Here is a 19057-nt window from a genome sequence, read left to right as displayed (position 1 = left end):
CGGCGCCTGCATTCTTCATTTATTTGCAGCGGCCGCTGGGGAGGTGGGCGTTCTCGTCTTTATAATCTGCCCCAGCGAAGCACGTGGCCGCTTTCCTGTCACACTCACAGATGAACTTCTCACAGGGGCTGTTGTCATCTGAATGGAAGAAAGGTGACAAAAGAAGAAAACAGAGGAATCCATCAACACATACGATTAGAGCAAGACTGCACAACTTCGCGTGGAAATGGGCGTCCATTCAGGCTCTCGTCAAACACGTTCACTCATTGCCCATGAACCTCATTCCTGTCAGGTAAAACTCTCTGCATTTCACAGAAAATTGCGTTTTTAAGAAGAAGAAGAAGAAGAAGTAGTAACTGTTTAATCTCTGGTACCAAAAACCCAACACCAACTCTATAACTCCTTCTCGGCCTTTCCCACTGAGCCAGGAAGCGGTCACATTCGGGCCTGATCCGGGCCACTGTTGCACCTCTGACTCTGATGTGGCCCACATTTTGGCCAAATATTCATTACTAAAAGAAAAAGACAGATTCTGTGCCCATTCACAAACCTAATTTTGAACCAAAATTCCCAAATGGGGATCAAAGGTAACACCTTACAATTAGGGTATAGTAATTACTGTGAGTTTATGCCTACTTAGCTATTACTAATGCTTAGAAAACAATTAGTTAACAGTTAACTAATGTGTCATGTCTGGTATTCATTCATTTATAAAGTTAAATTTTGCAGGTCAAAGTAAAAACTGAAGGAAAAATTGGAGTTCTGAAGTGTTCCTTACAGGATACTTGTTCCCAAATTTAAAATAAGGAAGATACATCTTTAATTATGCTAAGTAACGCTTATTCAGCACTTGCAAACCTGAGAAAGACTGGATGTTTTATTCTGTCAATCCAATATCCCTATAAACTACAAGGATATAAGATTGAGTTTCAGCTGTACTCCTCTCATGCAGTTTTGAGGTTTTCTTTACCACCACAGCCCTGCCAGGGACAGCAAAGACGCAATGGGTTAGCTTAAAATAAATGAGAGCGGGACCGGTTCAGTAGACAGAACCAAGGTCAGCAGAGGTTCAGGAACTCGCACCAATTTGCTGGGAAAGAACATGCCTGACATGACATGCACAATGCTGGTCTCTCTGGTGGTTTACAACCTCATTCCTGGTTCTTGTGATTACTCTCAGTTCCACAGAGGGGGAGACAAAGGTTACACACTATAACTTTTAATTAATGTATAAAACCTGTAATCAGGAGGAGAGGAGAGTAGCTTTTATTTCATGGAATTTTATGCAATACTAATGGGAAAAAAGTGCTTTATGGCATGAAAAGTAGTGCCATAAAGTACTTTGGACATAGACCTTATCAGAATACAGTTGGCAGACATTGATCCAAATTCATAACATTGTCTTCTTACCAGACAGACAGACAGATTATTTATTAATCCCTTTTGGACGTTCCGAAAGAGATAATAGAAAGAATAATGGGAGTATTGTACATGTACAAGGAGTTTAAATAGGGCAAATATACCTACGGCGGTGTGACATGGGAAGGATGTTTACAGGCATGAATAAATGGAACAGCCTTGATCAGGAGGAATCCGAACTCACCGCGACAGGTGACGGTCTTGCTGGCCTTGTTGCACCTGTAGTGGTACATTTCGGTGTAGGGGTTGTCCACGATGGGCCAGCAGTCGTCATGTCGAAGGGCAGCACTGTAGCACTGGTCGTGGACCTGACAACATCTACAGCACACACAGAAGTTGTTGATGGGAATCAGCTTTCTGGAGAGTTTGGTCGTTAAAGTTGCATGAGGTCATAAACCAACGGGACAGTTCCTTTGCTCCCTGTGAGAACTCTCTTTGGAGCTACAAGAATCTCCATCTGAGAGCGGCCGAAGCGGTGGCATACACCTGAAACCTCATGAAGGCCCACCGCAGGGAAAGGTTGTAGTGTTGCCGATGATTTGAACCTTTACAGTGTCAGAGATGACATGAACACGTGGGGTCCTGCACCAGTCCAGCTCATCCACAGGTGTGCCAGAGCCTCCCAGGCCACAGTAGCACCCATAGTTGGCGTAGTCCAGCACGGGCCAGCTGTCAGGTACGGTGCAGAGGATCATGGACCTGAACTGCCACACAGCTCGGTTTCCAAGCACTGAGACACACATGGGAAATCACAGGAAGTCTTTTTCTCAGGTAATCGAGATGCTGAGTCGTGTGCTGGTACTCACGGGCCGGGAGGCTGAGGAGCAGGAGGAGCAGGAGGAGCAGGGGGTGAGTCAGGGCCATCTTAGCTGATGAAGGGTGGGATTTTGAAGGCTTTTATACACTGCTGGCCTTGGGAGGGGGTCCTTTTTGACCAACTGCCAGCTTTCACACAATCTCCATACATTATGCAATGTATGCATGTGTGCATGCATTTGTATATATGAATGTATTTCCTCTCAAACACAAGCACATAAACACACCTGCACTCAAGCTTTATCTCAAAAGTGTCATGTTGATGTGTTTCGGTGGGTTGAATTATATCTTAGTCGCCCTCAGTGTTGAGTAATTGTTTGTGATGCCGAGTGGAAAGGTGTGGGAACTCGGACAAGTGCAACTATTTACTCAGCAGGGAAAGTTGTTTTGAACACACAGAAATACAAAACCATGTAACAACACAGTAAAGAGGAAGAGAGCAACATCAAGAGAATATGAGAATATGAGAAATTACGATAGCTCTTTGTCTTATTCGCAGTTTGAAGCGAACACTGACCAGACAGGATTGTATCCCCACCTTCTAACTCTTCACAATGAGATATAACGATTAGAATCCTACAGATATACATTTTTTATTATTGTGCGAACATGTAAACATAAATCATATTCTCACTGGAAATTTATGATGAAAAGTATACATTTTGATTGTGTCCCAGTCCCTTTACCCTGAGACATTGCTGCATTTCGTCCGCAGGGAACTTTCCCCAGGAGCTAGGAACCTTTTGAGGAACTCTGTGCGATTCCATCACAGGAACCAGACACGAAAGTTCCTGGGTGTCTCATCCATCCCCAGAAGAGTCCCTGATGGACAGGAAGGAAAAAAAGGTTCCAGAATTTTGGGGGTGGGGCCTGCAATGATCAATACTTCTGATTGGTTGAATACTCACATAATGTTTTTTTCTCCGGATGCGCCTAGCAACAGGCTCAGTGTTTTATTTGTCATCATGCTTCCAGACTCTTCTTCATTTGGTTGTGCTTCAAGGTGGAGTCCCGGGAGAAAGTGTATGGTGCAGGTATGCACATATATATTTATATACATGCACATAGAAGTTTTTCGTCACAGCATCATCTAGTGGTTACAGGAAGTACAAACATCATTTGAGTTGCATCAAAATTCCTGTAATGACTTCACATATTTTTTGGTAAACTACTTGAAGATCCTAAATGTGCACAGCTCAAACTGTCGGTCTCTTTGTTCGCGTCTCCCTCCTTGTCTTCCTCAGATGACACACTCACGTGAAAGCAAAGCAAATGTGCCTCTCACAGGCTTTAGAGAATCCCTGCAGGTGTAACTGAGGGTATTATCTTAGGGCCAGTTGTTTAAAATCCCAAGAAGAAAATCCAGCTAGAAAAAGAGAAAGTCATTATTTAACTCCCACCCCCTTTGCCCCCCTCTTATCTCTAGTTTTCTCTCCTATAAGAGCAAGCTGAGCCAAATTAGATTTTTCTGCCTGCAGCCATGAATGTGACGAGTCCTCTGCTGCTACTTCTCCTCACTGGTAAGGACCTTTAAAAATAGAAGAGATGCATTTTTGAAAAATGTGCTTCTGAGAGGGAGATTTGTTGATTGTGGTGTTTTAATTTTAATTGTTTGACTGCATCTTCACCAGCTTGTATGGTGGGTGCCGCACGACTGCCCAAGGCCTTGTGGCAGTTTGCCGAAACCATCCAGTGTGCCCAGCCTGGCGTTAAACCTCTGGATTACAACGACTACGGATGCTGGTGCGGCTTTGGGGGGAAAGGAACCCCCCTGGATGCAGTGGATACGTAAGGATGCGCCAACCATTCTCCAGTCATTGTGTTTGAAACATTCAAACATACAACTTCCTTCGCTGTGATCATAGGTGCTGCCATGCCCATGACAAATGCTACGAAAGAAGCAGAAAGGCTCCTGGATGCACGTCACTTGCCAGCTTCCCCTATGTTCTGGTTTACGATTTCAACTGCACAGACAATCAAGTCACCTGCTCAGGTGAGAGGACGACACCGGATATGATGCGTTCAAGGTTGATTTTGAGGCGTTGGTGAAATTCAGCAGCTTAAATTTTAAATATTTCAGGTTTACGCTGGTTACGGTTACATTCTTAATCCTAACTTTGGTTAAAAGGTAACAAAAACACCAAATATATCTGGTGTGTTTATTAAGAGTGTGCAAAACAGCCTATCGCTGCAGTGCTTCAATGCAAAAATTTTTTTAATTCAGTCGAAACCTTATTTTATTAGTTATTATAACTTTTATTTTAAGGCTGTCTGGAGTCTTGTTGACTTCATACTGTGTCGCTGAGAGTATTTTTACTGTCAACAGAGAAAATCAAACATGTCCAGACTGCATGTATATAGACTCTACATGTACGCAGCCACAGTTTGAGCTTCGGTCTACTTGAAAGTGGATGTTTTTTTTTCCACTCTGCAATTCAGAGGAAATGAAAAATTCAGATTCAGACTAATTTCATGCCTCCCCTGTGTCTCAGCAGATACCAACAACAAGTGCCAGGCGGCCGTGTGCGAGTGTGATCGTGTCGCGGCTCACTGCTTCGCTGAGGCCACGTACAACCCTGACTACAAGAATGTGGATCCCAAAGTCCACTGTGTCAACTGAGTTATACAACCCACCACAAACATAAAGGAAAAGACAATAATCCTTGATTCGCCACATGTTGAAAATTTTAATTTCGTTGTAAAACCTTGATTTTCTGCAGGCATCATGTAGAAAATAAAACAGCATAGTAAGACTCTTATAGTGTTTCCTCCTGGTTTTAATTCAGAGTAAAAGAAATCCTCAGGTCTGTTCGCAACTTTTCTTACAATTGCAGGTCGATTCAATCCAGAAGGCTTCGGCTGGTCCCTGCTTTGTGTTTGGTTAGGCCTCGACAGGAGAGAGAGTTGAATCATCTACATTGCTTAGAACAAACATGCCCAAGGGCAAAGCTACTGCATAGAACTGTGTAAGTCAAGTGTTGAAATGTATTTTAGTATTTGCTTTGGCAGGTTCCAGGGTCACATGTTTACTCCCTCAGTTCTCTTCTATCTTAGTGACCAATCTGGATGCATAACATTAGAATGAAGAGATCAACAGCATCCGCCCGCCCGTCCATTAACGACAAACGATCAGAAATATGACAGAGGTCTTCCAAACTGATATCAGAAAGACATTTTTTTGGCTGACTTTCAACAACAAAAGCAACTTCAAACACACACAAATAGATGATGTGGAGTCAGAGGCTGGATCACGGCTGTGGATTATATGGGTTTGTAGAGAAGAGTGGTCACATACTTCTTTTTGTATCTGTGTGTTGCACTGAGGACCATCACACCATCCTGCGATACACAGATGAGGGATTAGCTGACATTTACACTGAGTAGCAAAAACATGCCTTTTTTTTTTTTTTTTTTACAGTAAACACATTGGATAATAGCGGAAAAACAGGAATAAAAACAGATACTTGAGGACACTTGAGTGATTTTAGTGTGAGCATGGATACAGCAGTTTGACAGCAATGATAAACCTGCCGTGTGTGTGCGTGTGTGTGTGTGTGTGTGTTACCTTGATGGAGAGGGCGTACAGGTGATTAAGCATCACATGGTTGGGCTCTGGCAGCAGTGTTGGGTCACACTGGAGAGGATGGAAAGCGGAATTCATGACATAAACTTTCGGGTGAGCGGTGCACCCCGTCATCGCCCTGTGGCGCGGCCACTTACAGAGATGCCCGTGTCCTTGTTGAGCAGCACCTGCAGCAGGTGTGGAGGTAGGATGGGAGGATGTTTGATCTTGTCCTCAGTCTTGATGATGTATGCGTCCTGCTGGTAGGGGCCGGGAGGGGAACTGGACAAGTCTGGGGAGGAATAATCATGTTAACAGTTTCACTTCGGCCGATAATTGGATCCTTGCATGGATTATTTGCAATATTTGACACTGATGTGAAAAGCGATTCACTGCGAGGGGCACGGAGGCTGGTGAACCTCACATCCATGTTCTAGAACTACACCTGAATAACAGACTTTTTCCAACTGAGGACGTTGCTCTGATTTCACTGTAATGAACGAATCAAAATAATGCCGGAGTAACAGCAACTTGCTGGTGATCTGTACAAAATAGAAATGTAGTCTTTATCACATCTTTCCACAAGACAACAAACAAGCAACTTTTAAAAAGCTGATTTTCAGAATGGAGTTTTGTGCTGATCAGTTACAGTGAATATCATATGGTGCATCGCTTCAGTTTAGTTGAATGGGGCAGCATGAAATATTAGAAAGTAAATGACTGACGTGGAGCAGGTAGATCTAGCCTCTTTTCTTAAATGACCATTATCTAGGTAACTATTGACTGTTCACTCATACAGGTAGAAAAAAGCAATGAAACAAAGCCACAATCGGATTTGTTTCTGAATTCATTCATGTCACATCACCTAAACATTCAGAAACAGATATATCAGAATGTTAAAAAGTTATGCATTATTTTGCTGAGTTACAGGAAAAGAGATGAAAAACTTTGTGCTTTGACATCCCTCAATAAAAAGTGCACTAACACCGAAATGCTAGAGACATAAATTGTGCACCCACATGATGTGCTTGTAAGAATTCTTTCTTACGAATGGTGTTTTTGACACATTAAAAGATATTGATTGATATGCAAATATTCTGACTTGTACAATTCAAGTAAATCAATACCTGAGTTGTCTGCAGTCTCCTGCGAGTCAATCCTGAGGGCATCAAAAACTTCAAAGTCGGTCCTCTTCACTTGGATAACGTTATTGACGGTTCCAGTTTTACACGTCATCACAGCCTGGGAGGAGAACATGAGAACAATGACCATGAATGATGGGATTAAAGGAAGGAAGAGTCACGAGTGTGTGCTGGTGCTGCCCTCACCCCTGTCGGATCCAAGGTCCACTGGCCGTCTACGCAAAACTTGTACTGGTGCTCCCCCTCCGGCAGGTCCACAATCGCCACAAAGTTGTTCTGACTGGAAGTGAGAGGCGAGTGTGTGACATTTACAGCCACATGTTCAGTCCAAGCATCTGAAGAAGCATCCTACCTTTTGTTGAGGGGGATCTTTGTGACCCAGTTGTTGAACGAGCCCGATACAAAGACTTCCTTCGCGCCCCCCGACCACCTGAAGACAGTGGGCCTGGCCAGGGTGGGACTTTTGCTGTCACACTCCAGGTCCTGTTGCCATGCCAGAAATTCCTGTTCTTCCTGTGGAGCCTGGACGGAGGGGAATCAATGGATGGTTTCCATATGAATGAGAGCAGGTTCTGTCTCCGCCTTCACCCCACCACAATGACGCCACACTTCCTGGCTGAACGACCCACCGAGACGCAGCTTTTCGTATGAGCCGAACAGTGCACACGCTCAACGCCCGGTTACCTTCCCCTGCGCTGAGATCTTCTAATTGGGTAAGTTTTCCATATCTGCTTATTTCCTCTATATCTGAATGTAGGCTGTAGTTTTGCAGATATCTTTAAGTACTCTCACATTCATCCACTTTTGTAGAATATATACAATTTTATCTTTTTTTTTTTTTTTCCTACCAGTCAAAATATTGCAAAAAAAACACCCAACCCTGTCTTTGCTTTATCATAACATCATTTTAATTCTATTTAAAGATTTTAAGTTTTTGAATTGAAAAGTCGCGGACACTCAAGAGAGCGTGTGCCCCCACTGAGGCCAACTCAACCAAACCCAGCGTAAAAAAAATATACAAATTCACACTACGTTAAATGAATTTGTACCACGATCGAATGGCTTCTTCCTTGACCCAAACCAAATCCTTCCACTGAGTTCGGAGCAATTTGGCCTCCAGGTTTTTCTAAACAGACCAAAAAAAACAAAAAAAGGCCACCTTAAACGTGGTTGGCAGCGAAGCGTTTCCTGTGGCAGCTGCTTAGTTTCCCTGCAAGCGTCATCAGTCTCTAGGATTGTTTTAACACCAGTTTCACCACTCTGCTTATTCACAAGGCCTGCAGCCCTAACCTCTCATCTGATACGAATGAACGTGTGTTACCTTCATCAGAGATAAGTGCAACACTGATGAGTCATCAATCCGATGAAGGCTGCCAGGTAAAAACAGTAGGCCTCATTCATTAATTTTTCTAGCCAAACATTTGCTTTTACAGTCAAAAGGACATTTTTATCCCTCAGTTTTGTCTGACGGACAGGAAGCAAAGGCTGGTGTAGTGTGGAACTACCAGCTCCTGACATCTGTTGTGCATCGCCTTTAACATTCAAGTCTTTGAAAGTTTAGGTGATTGACAAATAAGATACACAACACAATGGACGTCAGGAGCAAAAAGTCATCAGGCTTTGCTTTCTGTCTGTAAGACTTCATTGAGGGCAAAAAAAGGCAGTTGATCTACGTGAACATTTCATGAATGAGGCTCACTGTTTTCTTTTTAGGAGCCATTTTGCATTGAGCAAGTCTTTGATTACGTGAGGCAACAAATTTTGATTCGCGCTGAAACAACAACAACAACAAAAAACAACAACAATTTTGGCCAAAAACGTTTTTAAAAAACAAAATAAGACAAAATCCTAAGTTTTCAAAATTAAAGATTCAAGTCTGGTGATGACGTTGAGTTTTATGGACTAAACCTTCACAGCCTTTACACCGACACCTCGTCGTATCCACAGCTCGTATATTATGGCGTTATAACTTGTTACATGTGTTTGTAGAAGTGTGGCGTCACCTTCTGGTCTTCCCTCTGGAAAAGGTCTGCGTCTTCAGAGCTGTCCATCAGGATGTTGGAATGGGTCTCTTTCCCCCCTGACGCGCTGCCGTGACCCCCACCGGCTCTGTCGCTGCTGCTGTTCCCCATCCTGACCGCATCAAACACAGAAACACTCAAGTTCTTCATCAAACCGGCGTAGGACATCGGTCTTCTCTGGTCTGACCACCAGGGGGCCTCAGAGGGACCCTGACTTTCAACACACAACTGCAACAACATTCTATGCGCCATGAAAACTCTTCTAAAAGTCGAATGTCCACTGCAGCAGCGTGCGGCAGCAAACTTTCAAGAAACCCACCTGGATCTTCTCAGGCGAGGCGTGACGCGCTGCGGGCTTCACTCCTGGATCATGAGTCTACGGAGCGTTTACGTGCGTCGCTCTTGTTTTCGTCTTGGAGAAGTTTATCGTGAGGCGAAGCCGCCGCAGCTCTCGCCTGACCTCCCTCTCGCTCAGACTGCAGCCACGATTCCTCCTTTAATCCGCGTTGATCGGAATTCTTCGTCTTTTCATGAGAACTTCTGAGTATGTCTGTGTGTATCTAGTGGAGAAAACACACCTCTTCCGCCTTCGGCACTCGTCTCACGGAGTTAAAAGTTTAACCCGCTCGTTGCCAGCGAGGCCAGTGTAACGGAAACGGGAGATTTTGACGTAAATCTCTTGTTTTCATCAACACAGACTGATTGACCTCCACAGTTCCCACCAACAGCGTCAATACTTGATTTCTACTTTTCTATCAAATGCAGTAAATGTGCACGCATACAGGTACAATATGTCCCTGTATGAACTGCCTATTAAATTACGTCTCTGGGAGATACAAACACAAATTTATATATGTATTCATATGATGCCTGTTCATGTGGGAACTATACAAAATGTTCATAACATCCATGTCAGATTTAATGTGGATTCACTTATATTTAATATGAAGTCTTTATGCTCTGAAGTTTCATGTATTTTGATTGTTCTGTGTGGTTTTAGACTCGGTGGACAGGTACTTCTGCGTACACACCTCCATCTGTGCTCTCACAGCTATCCAGTTTCATGCATTTCACACGTCAAACCTGTTACTGTGGACACTCACAATAAAAACACGCTCATCAGCTTGTCAGTGTGGACGAAGGTCACCGTCTTCATGCGGGCTGAGGACAGGCACAAGTCAGTCTTAAAGAACTAAAACAGTCTTTCATGGAGAAACTCCAACAATGTTACTGCTAAAGAAAGTTCGCGTGCAGCAGATTCACTTTTGATATCCAAGCAAACTGGAATCCAGCAGCAACATTTGTAGCAGCACAATCCTGGAGGAAAGTGGCCGACTAGTAGTGAGACTAGAGTGTCCTTGAACAAGATACTGAACCTGTAACTGCTGCCGACAAGGATGGAACCCTGCACGGCAGCATCCACCATCGGTGTGCGTGAAGTGCTTTGAGTACCGGAAAGGTAGAAAACACTGAGTCACTGACCTACCAATCTCCCACGGGGGAGAGAGTCTCATCCATGACGCTTAGTCCACTCATGTCCTGTAACTGTATTCTCAAAAATATTCAGTGCTGAAATGAACAACAGTGGAAATACTCCAAATCGTGACACAGCTTTGCAAAGTCATAACCAAGGTGTGAAACCACCAGGCTACGATACGATACGAAAAATTCCAGATTACATGAGTATACAAACATTTTTTTTTATTTTTACGTTTAACTGCACCAGACACAAGTCTCTTCCTCCTCTAAGTCCAGTTTGTGACCTGAAAGGCTTCAATTTTCCACGTTCGACTTGTTTCTGCTGAAAACTGAACCAGGATCAACAACCAGAGTGTTTGTGATGTCACAGATCCCGATTGTTGACGTAAAAAAGAAAGTTTACGTTTTCATCATGTCATATTAAGTCTTGTTTTGTCAAACTGCAAATTCACGATTCTACACAGCGAAGCTGAAACGCTCAATAGTGGGAGGAAGACAAACACTTTTTTTTGGGCCGGAGGGAGAAAATAACACACTGGGGTAACAAAACTTGGTTTATTCACACATTTACAAGCATGTACAGTCTTCAAAAATCATTTTAGATATAGAGGAAATAAAAAGAAACTCAAATTTGGCACACTGTCTCATCTCAGATTGAATATATAATCCTACAAGATGAAATACTGTCCAGATTTAAACTTGAACGAGTTTTAGAGTACAGCATTCATACCAGCCAGAGGAGAAATCTACAGATTTCAGGTTTCAGTGAGCGCTCGCCCACCACAACTGAGTTAACTCCTCAGACATGAGGGGGGCTCCGGTGTCCGCTGTCCGACAGGCATCACGCGCTGCTCTCCAGCAGAGACTCAAAGTCTGGGGAGCAAACCATTTTGTGTTTGATATTCCCCAGCACAGTTAAATCACCCGTCCGTCCGTCTGTGCCGATAGAGACCAGTTCCTGAAATGAAACAACACGCGGCCAGTGAGGGTGAGCTGAGAAATTCTGATGGTACCAGCCACAAGATGAATATTCTACCTGAAGGAATGAGCACGACGTCCCCAGAGACACATCGAGTGTGACCTGTCCCAGAATGAGCTGGACCCGGCCAGACTTCCGCACCAGCATCTTTCCTACAAGACCCTCCCGCAGGTCCTTCAGGTTACAGCTATTGTCTTCAGCTTCCTCTTCCTGTTAAAGTTTCAAATACTGTTGGCACGCGTTTATCTGATCATTTATTAGACACAGAGACATCGACCGTATTCACCTGAGACTCTGTTTTCAGAAGCACTGACTGGCCGTCCTCTGACTGCACCTCTGTTTTCACCACCTTGTGCTCTTTGGTGGGCGGCTGGCCAGGTAGCGAGTCAGGCAGCTGCATGAAGAAGAGCTCCTCCCCTTTGCTCAGACTCCACCTGTGCAGCAGGTCGGGTAGAACTTCAGGCTCGGGGAGCGGAGGTCGTCTGAAAGTACCCTCCGACTTCTTTATTTCAATTTCATCCGGCTCCTGTTTCACTGAGGCGGACAAAGGCTCGTTAGTCTTTGAGCTGGATGTCTCCCTTGATGGCTGCGTTAGGTTACATGTTGGGTTTGTAAATTCTCACAGGCTAGAAAGGAACGGTTAACATTTGCCTACCAGGTGGAACCACCGTTCTGACTCTGTTCTGCACGTATTAAAACCGCTGATGCTGCATTCCAGACAAAACAGAAATTTCTGACCTCCTACTTGAAACAGTAAAACCGCAGCACCATTCAAATCAGCATCCCTGCTCCCTTCACAGCGACCGGTCCTCTGACGTCAAACAAAAATGGCGGCATCTCCAGAGAAACCCGCCGTTCATGGTTAAATCACATTCAAGCCATCTTTACGTATATTTGCCTTATTATAATCAAATAACACTTAAGATAAACATTCTGCATGAGCACTGCTGTCAAGCATGTCGCTAATGTCTTTAATCTCCGAATGCATCATTTTGTCCTTCTTTTTTTGGTGAAGGGAGGCAAGATGGCTGCATGTTTTACTGTCTTAGCACATGGAAGTCACTCTGGACAATAAAGGTTATTTTTCAATAGATTTAAATAGAACATGATGTTACATTACAGTGATGTCAAGCGTCTTGGATGCTAATTTCATTTTAAGATTGTAACGTAGCCTGCCTCTATTATACTTGTTTGTCAAAACATGTTGGGTGACCACATCGCAGGGATCATTAAAATATATATATTTATTAAAAAAAACAAGCATATATTTATATTTGCTGGTATTGGAATATTTTGAATCCTTATTACCGTCCCCAGAAGTCTTAAATACGATGAGCTCTAGTTACCAATACACGTGTTTGAAATACTGCAGTTGCAGCAACTTTGACATTTACACTAAATGTTGCGGCATGAGCCGCTACGGTGCGTTCAAGTGCTACCCTTTTCGGCCGAGACATGGACGCTGTGAGGAAACACAACATCGGCTTTCCTGTGCGTAAGCAAGGCCTTCACACTAGTCAGACTCTCAACCTCACTAGCACTTGGCCTGTGGTTCATTTCTGACAAAAAAAAGAAAAAGAAAAGCGCCAACATTTTTTAGAGGAATTTAACTGATAACATTTTTATAATTTGGTGAAAAAATTGATAGATTTCCCAATAATATGGTAAACAATGACTATTGTGGCTATGTTCATGACCTCATCATGTATCACAGTCAACATGAGCTAATGTTCCTGGCCTCCTTGTCCAGGGCTCGCTGAGGACAAAAGGGGCGGGGCACGAGTCACCAACATGCTGCTGCTCTAGCCTGACATCTAGTGGCCATGATTTTCATATTTAGAACCTTTATAATGCTGTCAAAACAACAACACGTGGAGCACACGGTAACACACGCGCCGGTTACCTTCGACCGCAGGCTCCATGGGTTCGCTGTCCTCCTCCACCTTCTCAATTTTGATGGGAGGAGCACTGAATTCCTCCTTGAACCCCCATCCTGACACAGCGAGAGGAAGCTGGACTGGGCAGCTCTTCTGCTCACCCCTCAGGAAGGGATCATCTATGAACTGGGGGAAACAAAAAAAAAAAAAATCAATCAGAATGGAAAGTTAGAATACGAAGAAGAGGCAAAAACGTAAAAATAGCTAAGTGAGCATGACTCACGTTGTCTCTCTCCAGCTTGCGCAGAATCTCTTTGGTCTCTTCCTCGGTCTCTCTCTTCTCTTTCTTGATGTTGATGATGGGCGAGGGTCCCATGCTCGGGGCGTCTCTCTCGCTTTCATAGCCACCTGGGATTAATTCAGGAAATGACTGGACTGCAGGAGCCAACGGCACAGAGAAAGTGACCATCCGGCTAATCTCCTACCTCTCTTCTTCATCGTCATCTCTGCGGGTCCCTGTTCAAAAATAGAGTGGGACTGGATGACCTCGGGCAGACCCCGGCCCCTGCCCCGGGTTCTTGGACCTCTGCCTCGACCCACGTCCCTCCTCTCCCTCTGCTGCCCATCTTCCATTTTTGTTCTATCATAAACGGACAAAATCAACAGTCAACGTTCAGGAAAATTGTTTTCAGCACCTTTTTTTCTTTCCCCGTCCTTCGTAAACTTACTCTTCTTTAGCTTTACGACCGATAATGTTGGGGGTGAATGTTTTCTAAAGATAAAGAAAAAAGACACCTGTATTATTACAAATACTTTTCAGCACTTGTTGTGACACTAAGACACAGTAGATTACCTTCTTCACCCCCCCCAGGGTGAGGTCTCTGGAGCGCATGGAAGCCAGACGGCCAGCAGAGAGGGCAGCAGGCGTCCGGCGGCCCATCAGCAGACCCCGACCGCTCCCCCCGGGAGCTGGCGTGCGATGACCGCTGGGGTCACCTGAGTTTGGATCAGCCATCCTAGACACAGGTACCAACATAGCGGTAAGTCTACCAGCGCCTGACTGAATATCTTTGAATTATTGGTAGGAATCACAAAGTGACTCATAGATGGAGACGATCCCATGTTTTCCACACCATAACAATTCTGCCATAAACACAAAATCAGGAATTATTCGTTCACAGGATCAAGCACATGACACAGAGTGCTGAGTCCTATAGTCCTGCCTCTCTGCAGTAGACAGAAAATGCATTTCTCCTCTCTACTGATTGACTGAAGGTGGGAACAGGATACCAGAAAATGTCTGTCTGCAGCAGAGCGGAGGAACCACATTACTCACAAGAACTCTCTCAGTATTGGCTGTCAGAATGTCAAGCTATTTAACGCTTAACTGAACTACATTAAAATGTGATTTTTACCACTTACAGCACCTTTAATCAGGCTGTCAGATGTTTAACAGACTCCTACACAATCGGAATATTGTCATATTCCAATCAATAAAGGAATATGTGTGCATTTAAACTTAGTCGGTATCTCCGGAATGTTTTATTCCTCCAGTATTTATCAAAGTGATGCCTGAGAGTAACAGCACGATTGGCATCGGCAGACATTTGTCACTTTCAAAAAATATATGTCGTATTGTTCTGATGGCCAGTATTTATATTTGACCTGTCAAGTGTAAAGATACTGGCATATCGAATATTAACCTACAGAAAATAAGAAAATAAAAAATCCAACATTGTTCAACTGGACTAACAGACATCTCAGAGTTTTAACCCTTCAATGGTTCTTTACCTTCAGGCCTCAGTAATTCCATCAAAGATTACTGGTTGGTAAAGGTTATCTTATTTTTCTTATCAAAACCCATTTTGTAGGTTTTTGAGCAAATAATAACCTTTGTTTTTACCCTTCTTTTTTTTTCCAAACAGAGAGGCACTTTTGTTCTTCCCAATCCTGAACTATTGAGCTCAGGTCAAGCGTCAACCGTGTCACCAGCACGAGTCAGGTGATCTCCACCAACCGCTGCCGCGATCGCCGCCGTGGCTCCTGATACTGACTCGTTTCGTGTCAATATTTAATTCACACGTGGCCAAAGCACTACCCTGATCCACTAAAACACGCGGACACCGACCTGTGACATCACCAGTGGCGCACGCGTGTTCCGAGTTTATGCTCACCTTCAGATGGTGGAGATTTCCAACGGTGAGAAAAACTGCAAGTTTGTCAGGAGAAACATCACAAGTGTTCAGGGGTAACGCCGTTTGTGACGCTGCATGATGACACACGCCGGCTGCCGGCCGCCATGACACTTCCGGTTTGTCATCAGCCGCAGTTCATGCGCGTCAAAGCTACGCAAGAAAAATCGCACACAGACTCGTTCACCGAGTCGTTTCAATAAAAGCAACGTCCTCACGTCAGAGTGCCATAATAATCTGGACTATGGGCGAGTAAATACGTCACTCTGTCCGGATTAACAGCCTCACATGTGGCTAAAATACGAAGCATGTAATTAATAGTTTCTTTGAAAGGTTGAAGTGGGTCAATGTGAGACAGTAGTTCCTGCATTTGGCAACATGGTGCAACCCTCCTCAAATATATATTTTTATACCAACACCTGAATCCGGGTCTCGAATTGGTCACGAACAGAAAATATGCGTCGTTTCTTTTGTCTTCAAGTTAAAAATATCAACATGCGTTTTGCTGCGTTGTTTATAAAAGATTTTAAGGCGTTATTTGCTCGATTTGCCCACCATGTTAATGCGTTAGTTTTTGTTTAACCTTTCCAGGTGTCGGTCTACCAGGTTTATGTCAGCACCAGAACAGCTGCAAAACAAACAAACAAATCAACACAAACAAACGTCGTTAGAGGATTTTGGCATTCTGGAAATTTGGAGTTTTTGTCCCTGCACGATCCTTCTTTGTTGGGATTTGTTTTCACCCATTATTCTGCACTGATGGACTCTTGCCACTAGAGGTCTCTGTTAAGCTAACCCATATTCAGTTTGACCTCCAAGAGATGAGAAGATGGATTGAGTTGCGCTCTTGAGCTTGTTTTGAGAAAAAAAAAATCTTTTCTCTACACTGAATGTTTTATATCTACGCCAGCATGTTACTGCCAAATGCTTTAATGTCCCCCTCCAGTCGAGAACGCGTCCTTCTTCATCGCCATGTTTCAGCTTCACTGTGTAGAACGATATTTTTACTGAGTTTGACAATGGAAGACTGTTTCCCCATTATTGGTTAAAGTGTAAATTTCCTCTGTATGGACCAGAAAGAGAGTTAGCGCCTTAATAAATATTGTGCAAGCTGGTCTTTGTCTAAACTTTGATATAAATCAAATATAATGTGGAGCTTTGAAGCCTCCTTGTCACAAACAGTGAGAAGGAAAAAGGATGAGAAGAAGTCTTGTAATTAAACTTGAGGGATGAAAAGCAATTGCATATTCATTCATATATTCTGGAATTTGTAATGAGGCTGAATGGGAGAGTAATGTGGTGATTCTATATTTTTTCTCTGTGTAAAAAAAAACACCAACAAAACAAATAAAAAAAAAAAAACCTACATCAGAAACAGGTCAGTTACACATTAGAGTCCACATTAGAGCGTCAGTATTTTTGTCGCAGGGATCTTTAAAACAAGCCTTGTTATGTCTCTGTAGGTACATTTTTTTTTTTGAGAGTAGTTTGGTACACCACGGGTGAATTTATTCCATTTTGACTGTTTTGGCGCTGGATACCTCACAACTGGCACGTGTGCCGATTTGTGGGAGCAATTCTTCGCTCCATCTTGCCTGCAGTCCTACTCAGCTGAGCGGAAGTGTGAGAGACTCTCTCTCTTTTCTTTAAATCTCTTTTAACGCCTGCTTTGCTGTCTCCAGTAAACCTCTCAAACACACCAGCTTATGTGACTGAGCAGAACTGCTGGTTTGAGTCGAACGGCCAGACATCTAATCTAGATATTGTGATTCGTACTCTATTATTTGATGATTTGTTTTGCAGGTGATGTGCAACCTAGAATCTGCCCAAAATGTTGAAATAACTTTATGTAACAATGTTTATGTATTGGCGGATTAGATGGAGTGTGAACTTTTCTGAAATCACTGTGAAAAAATGCTAATACACCATCCCAACAAACATGAGAGTAAATGTGCTTTTTTCAATCACTTTTCTGTAAAAATATCATAAAATTACCTCCTTGATGCTGATCGAACTGGGGGCCCTGACCATGGGCTGCTGGCTGGGGGTTCCGCCGTGCACCAGGGGCCTGGGCCCTCCCTGCCCTCGCACTGCACGGTGGTGGACCCTCTGATCTCCGGACAGTGCCCCTTGGTGCTCCAATTTGACCCCTGGACCAGGTAGGCTAGACTCCCTGTCGGCTGGTTGCAGTGGTGACGAGGTGGTCAGCGGGGCCAGTCTGGAAGTTGGCCCCCTGCAGGTCTGGCCCATTCCTCAGTCCCTCTCATCGCCTATCTGTCCCATCACATCACATCTCATGTGACACTAGGCCTTGGGGGCTGAACCCCCCAATTTTAATCACATAGTAGACATCGAGGGCTTGGGGGAGTGCATGAGGATGTACTGGGAGACTCTGTCGTCTGCAACCGGCGGGGCTCCCATGCCCTGGGTGCCTCCCCCAATTTTAACTACATTCTAGTCATCCACATCATCACATCTACATTCCCACGCACAACATGCACCCTGCATCCATGTTGGGATGGGGGGGCAGCTGGGGCGGGGAGTGGGTCCAGTGCCACCTTCTTTGCTGACTGCATCATTGCAGGCCTGGGGGCCTGGCCGGTGCTCTTGGGGGGGGTGGTCCTCCTCCCGGCGTGGTGGTTGGACTGGGGTTGGTCGCTGGCCTTGCTGTTGTGCAGTGGATTGCTTGCTGGCGGTTTCACTAAGTCTGAGGTGCCCTGGACCGTATCAGCATCTATGGAGTACTCAGCCCCTGTATGGAGGAAGATGAGAGTATGATTGTTTTGTCCGGGGGTGGCAGTCCTGGGCGTGCGTGCCTTCGGCTCATCCCGGCAGGCGGGCTGGGCCTCTCGGGGGAGTGGGGGGTCCTGGCTGGCTGGCTGGATGGCTGGTGGTGCCCTATAGCCTGAAGCCCGCCTGCTCTGGGGGGAGGGGGAGAACAGGGGATGGGTGGAGGGGATGGGGATCGAGGGTTGGGGGGGGGGGGGGGTAGCTCTGTACAGGGGCGGTGGGCCCGGTCGTTGTGGTGGGCTGTGGTTGCCCTGCCTGGGTGTGGGGTGTGGGTGGGTGTTGGCCTCGCCGCTGGCGGACCTCTTGGGGGGCTCTGGTCGGGTTGCAGGCCGGAGGGGCCCTATGCCCCTGGGCTCTGCTCATGCTGTGGGGTGGGGTGGGGGGGTGCCCGACGGGACCGGGGTCCTCTCTGCCCCGTCTCTCTATGAATTGCTTGCGGGTAGGGGTTGCTGCTCCTATGCTTTCCCCCGTGTCCTGGGGGTTTCTGGGTGCTCTGGTGGCCTGGTCCTAGCCTGCCTGCTATCCTGGACTGGGGTTGTGATGTCCTGGCCCCCCACATCAGCTACAGCCAGCTATGCACAGTATCCAAGACAAACCATAGCACACAGACATACACACACACATACACACACGTATACACACATGCACGCATGCGGCGCACAACTGACCCATAAACACACACTCAGACATTTATCTAAAAATTATATAAAACCCAATGGTAAGCCTGCACTGGAAATTCTGCAACCAATGTTTTTTCCTTTTTTTTTCTCCCCTCTGTTG

General features: G+C 44.9%; 4 protein-coding genes across 5 annotated transcripts; 1 reads left to right on the top strand and 3 right to left on the bottom strand.

Annotated features, from left to right (window-relative positions):
- Positions 1 to 19: 19 nt before the first annotated feature.
- Positions 20 to 2306, bottom strand: pla2g1b (phospholipase A2, group IB (pancreas)). Its single transcript, XM_086207216.1, is given in 4 exon segments — positions 20 to 138; positions 1604 to 1737; positions 2008 to 2149; positions 2226 to 2306. Coding segments are annotated over 4 exon segments (453 nt in total). The 5' UTR covers positions 2284 to 2306.
- Positions 1670 to 5080, top strand: LOC147260586 (phospholipase A2-like). Of its 2 annotated transcripts, none has more exons than XM_086207214.1 (7): positions 1670 to 2268; positions 2951 to 3081; positions 3211 to 3269; positions 3662 to 3755; positions 3867 to 4023; positions 4101 to 4228; positions 4728 to 5080. In XM_086207214.1, the coding sequence occupies exons 4-7, from the start codon at positions 3716 to 3718 to the stop codon at positions 4853 to 4855; spliced, it is 453 nt and encodes a 150-aa protein (XP_086063340.1). In that variant the 5' UTR covers positions 1670 to 2268; positions 2951 to 3081; positions 3211 to 3269; positions 3662 to 3715; the 3' UTR covers positions 4856 to 5080. The 2 variants fall into 2 exon arrangements, with proteins under 2 accessions (XP_086063340.1, XP_086063341.1); XM_086207215.1 differs by having other exon boundaries at positions 1675 to 2268; positions 4731 to 5080.
- prkab1b (protein kinase, AMP-activated, beta 1 non-catalytic subunit, b) lies at positions 4898 to 9571 on the bottom strand. Its single transcript, XM_086207210.1, has 8 exons — positions 9280 to 9571; positions 8943 to 9072; positions 7292 to 7461; positions 7126 to 7219; positions 6925 to 7039; positions 5956 to 6089; positions 5801 to 5869; positions 4898 to 5574 (listed from the first exon to the last, which is right to left on the bottom strand). The coding sequence occupies exons 2-8, from the start codon at positions 9069 to 9071 to the stop codon at positions 5497 to 5499; spliced, it is 789 nt and encodes a 262-aa protein (XP_086063336.1). The 5' UTR covers position 9072; positions 9280 to 9571; the 3' UTR covers positions 4898 to 5496.
- A 1410-nt stretch (positions 9572 to 10981) lies between these two features.
- polr3d (polymerase (RNA) III (DNA directed) polypeptide D) lies at positions 10982 to 15626 on the bottom strand. The gene is made up of 9 exons (XM_086205467.1): positions 15470 to 15626; positions 14149 to 14311; positions 14024 to 14067; positions 13781 to 13935; positions 13579 to 13703; positions 13322 to 13481; positions 11705 to 11952; positions 11476 to 11628; positions 10982 to 11397 (listed from the first exon to the last, which is right to left on the bottom strand). The coding sequence occupies exons 2-9, from the start codon at positions 14308 to 14310 to the stop codon at positions 11281 to 11283; spliced, it is 1164 nt and encodes a 387-aa protein (XP_086061593.1). The 5' UTR covers position 14311; positions 15470 to 15626; the 3' UTR covers positions 10982 to 11280.
- Positions 15627 to 19057: the final 3431 nt, after the last annotated feature.

This window comes from Aulostomus chinensis, chromosome 6, assembly GCF_037954235.1.
Source record: "Aulostomus chinensis isolate RoL2024-O1b breed Wild chromosome 6, RoL_Achi_v1.0, whole genome shotgun sequence".
Taxonomy (NCBI): domain Eukaryota; kingdom Metazoa; phylum Chordata; class Actinopteri; order Syngnathiformes; family Aulostomidae; genus Aulostomus; species Aulostomus chinensis.
The sequence above is the reverse complement of the archived record's forward strand: the minus strand, read 5'-3'. Positions and strand labels throughout refer to the sequence as shown.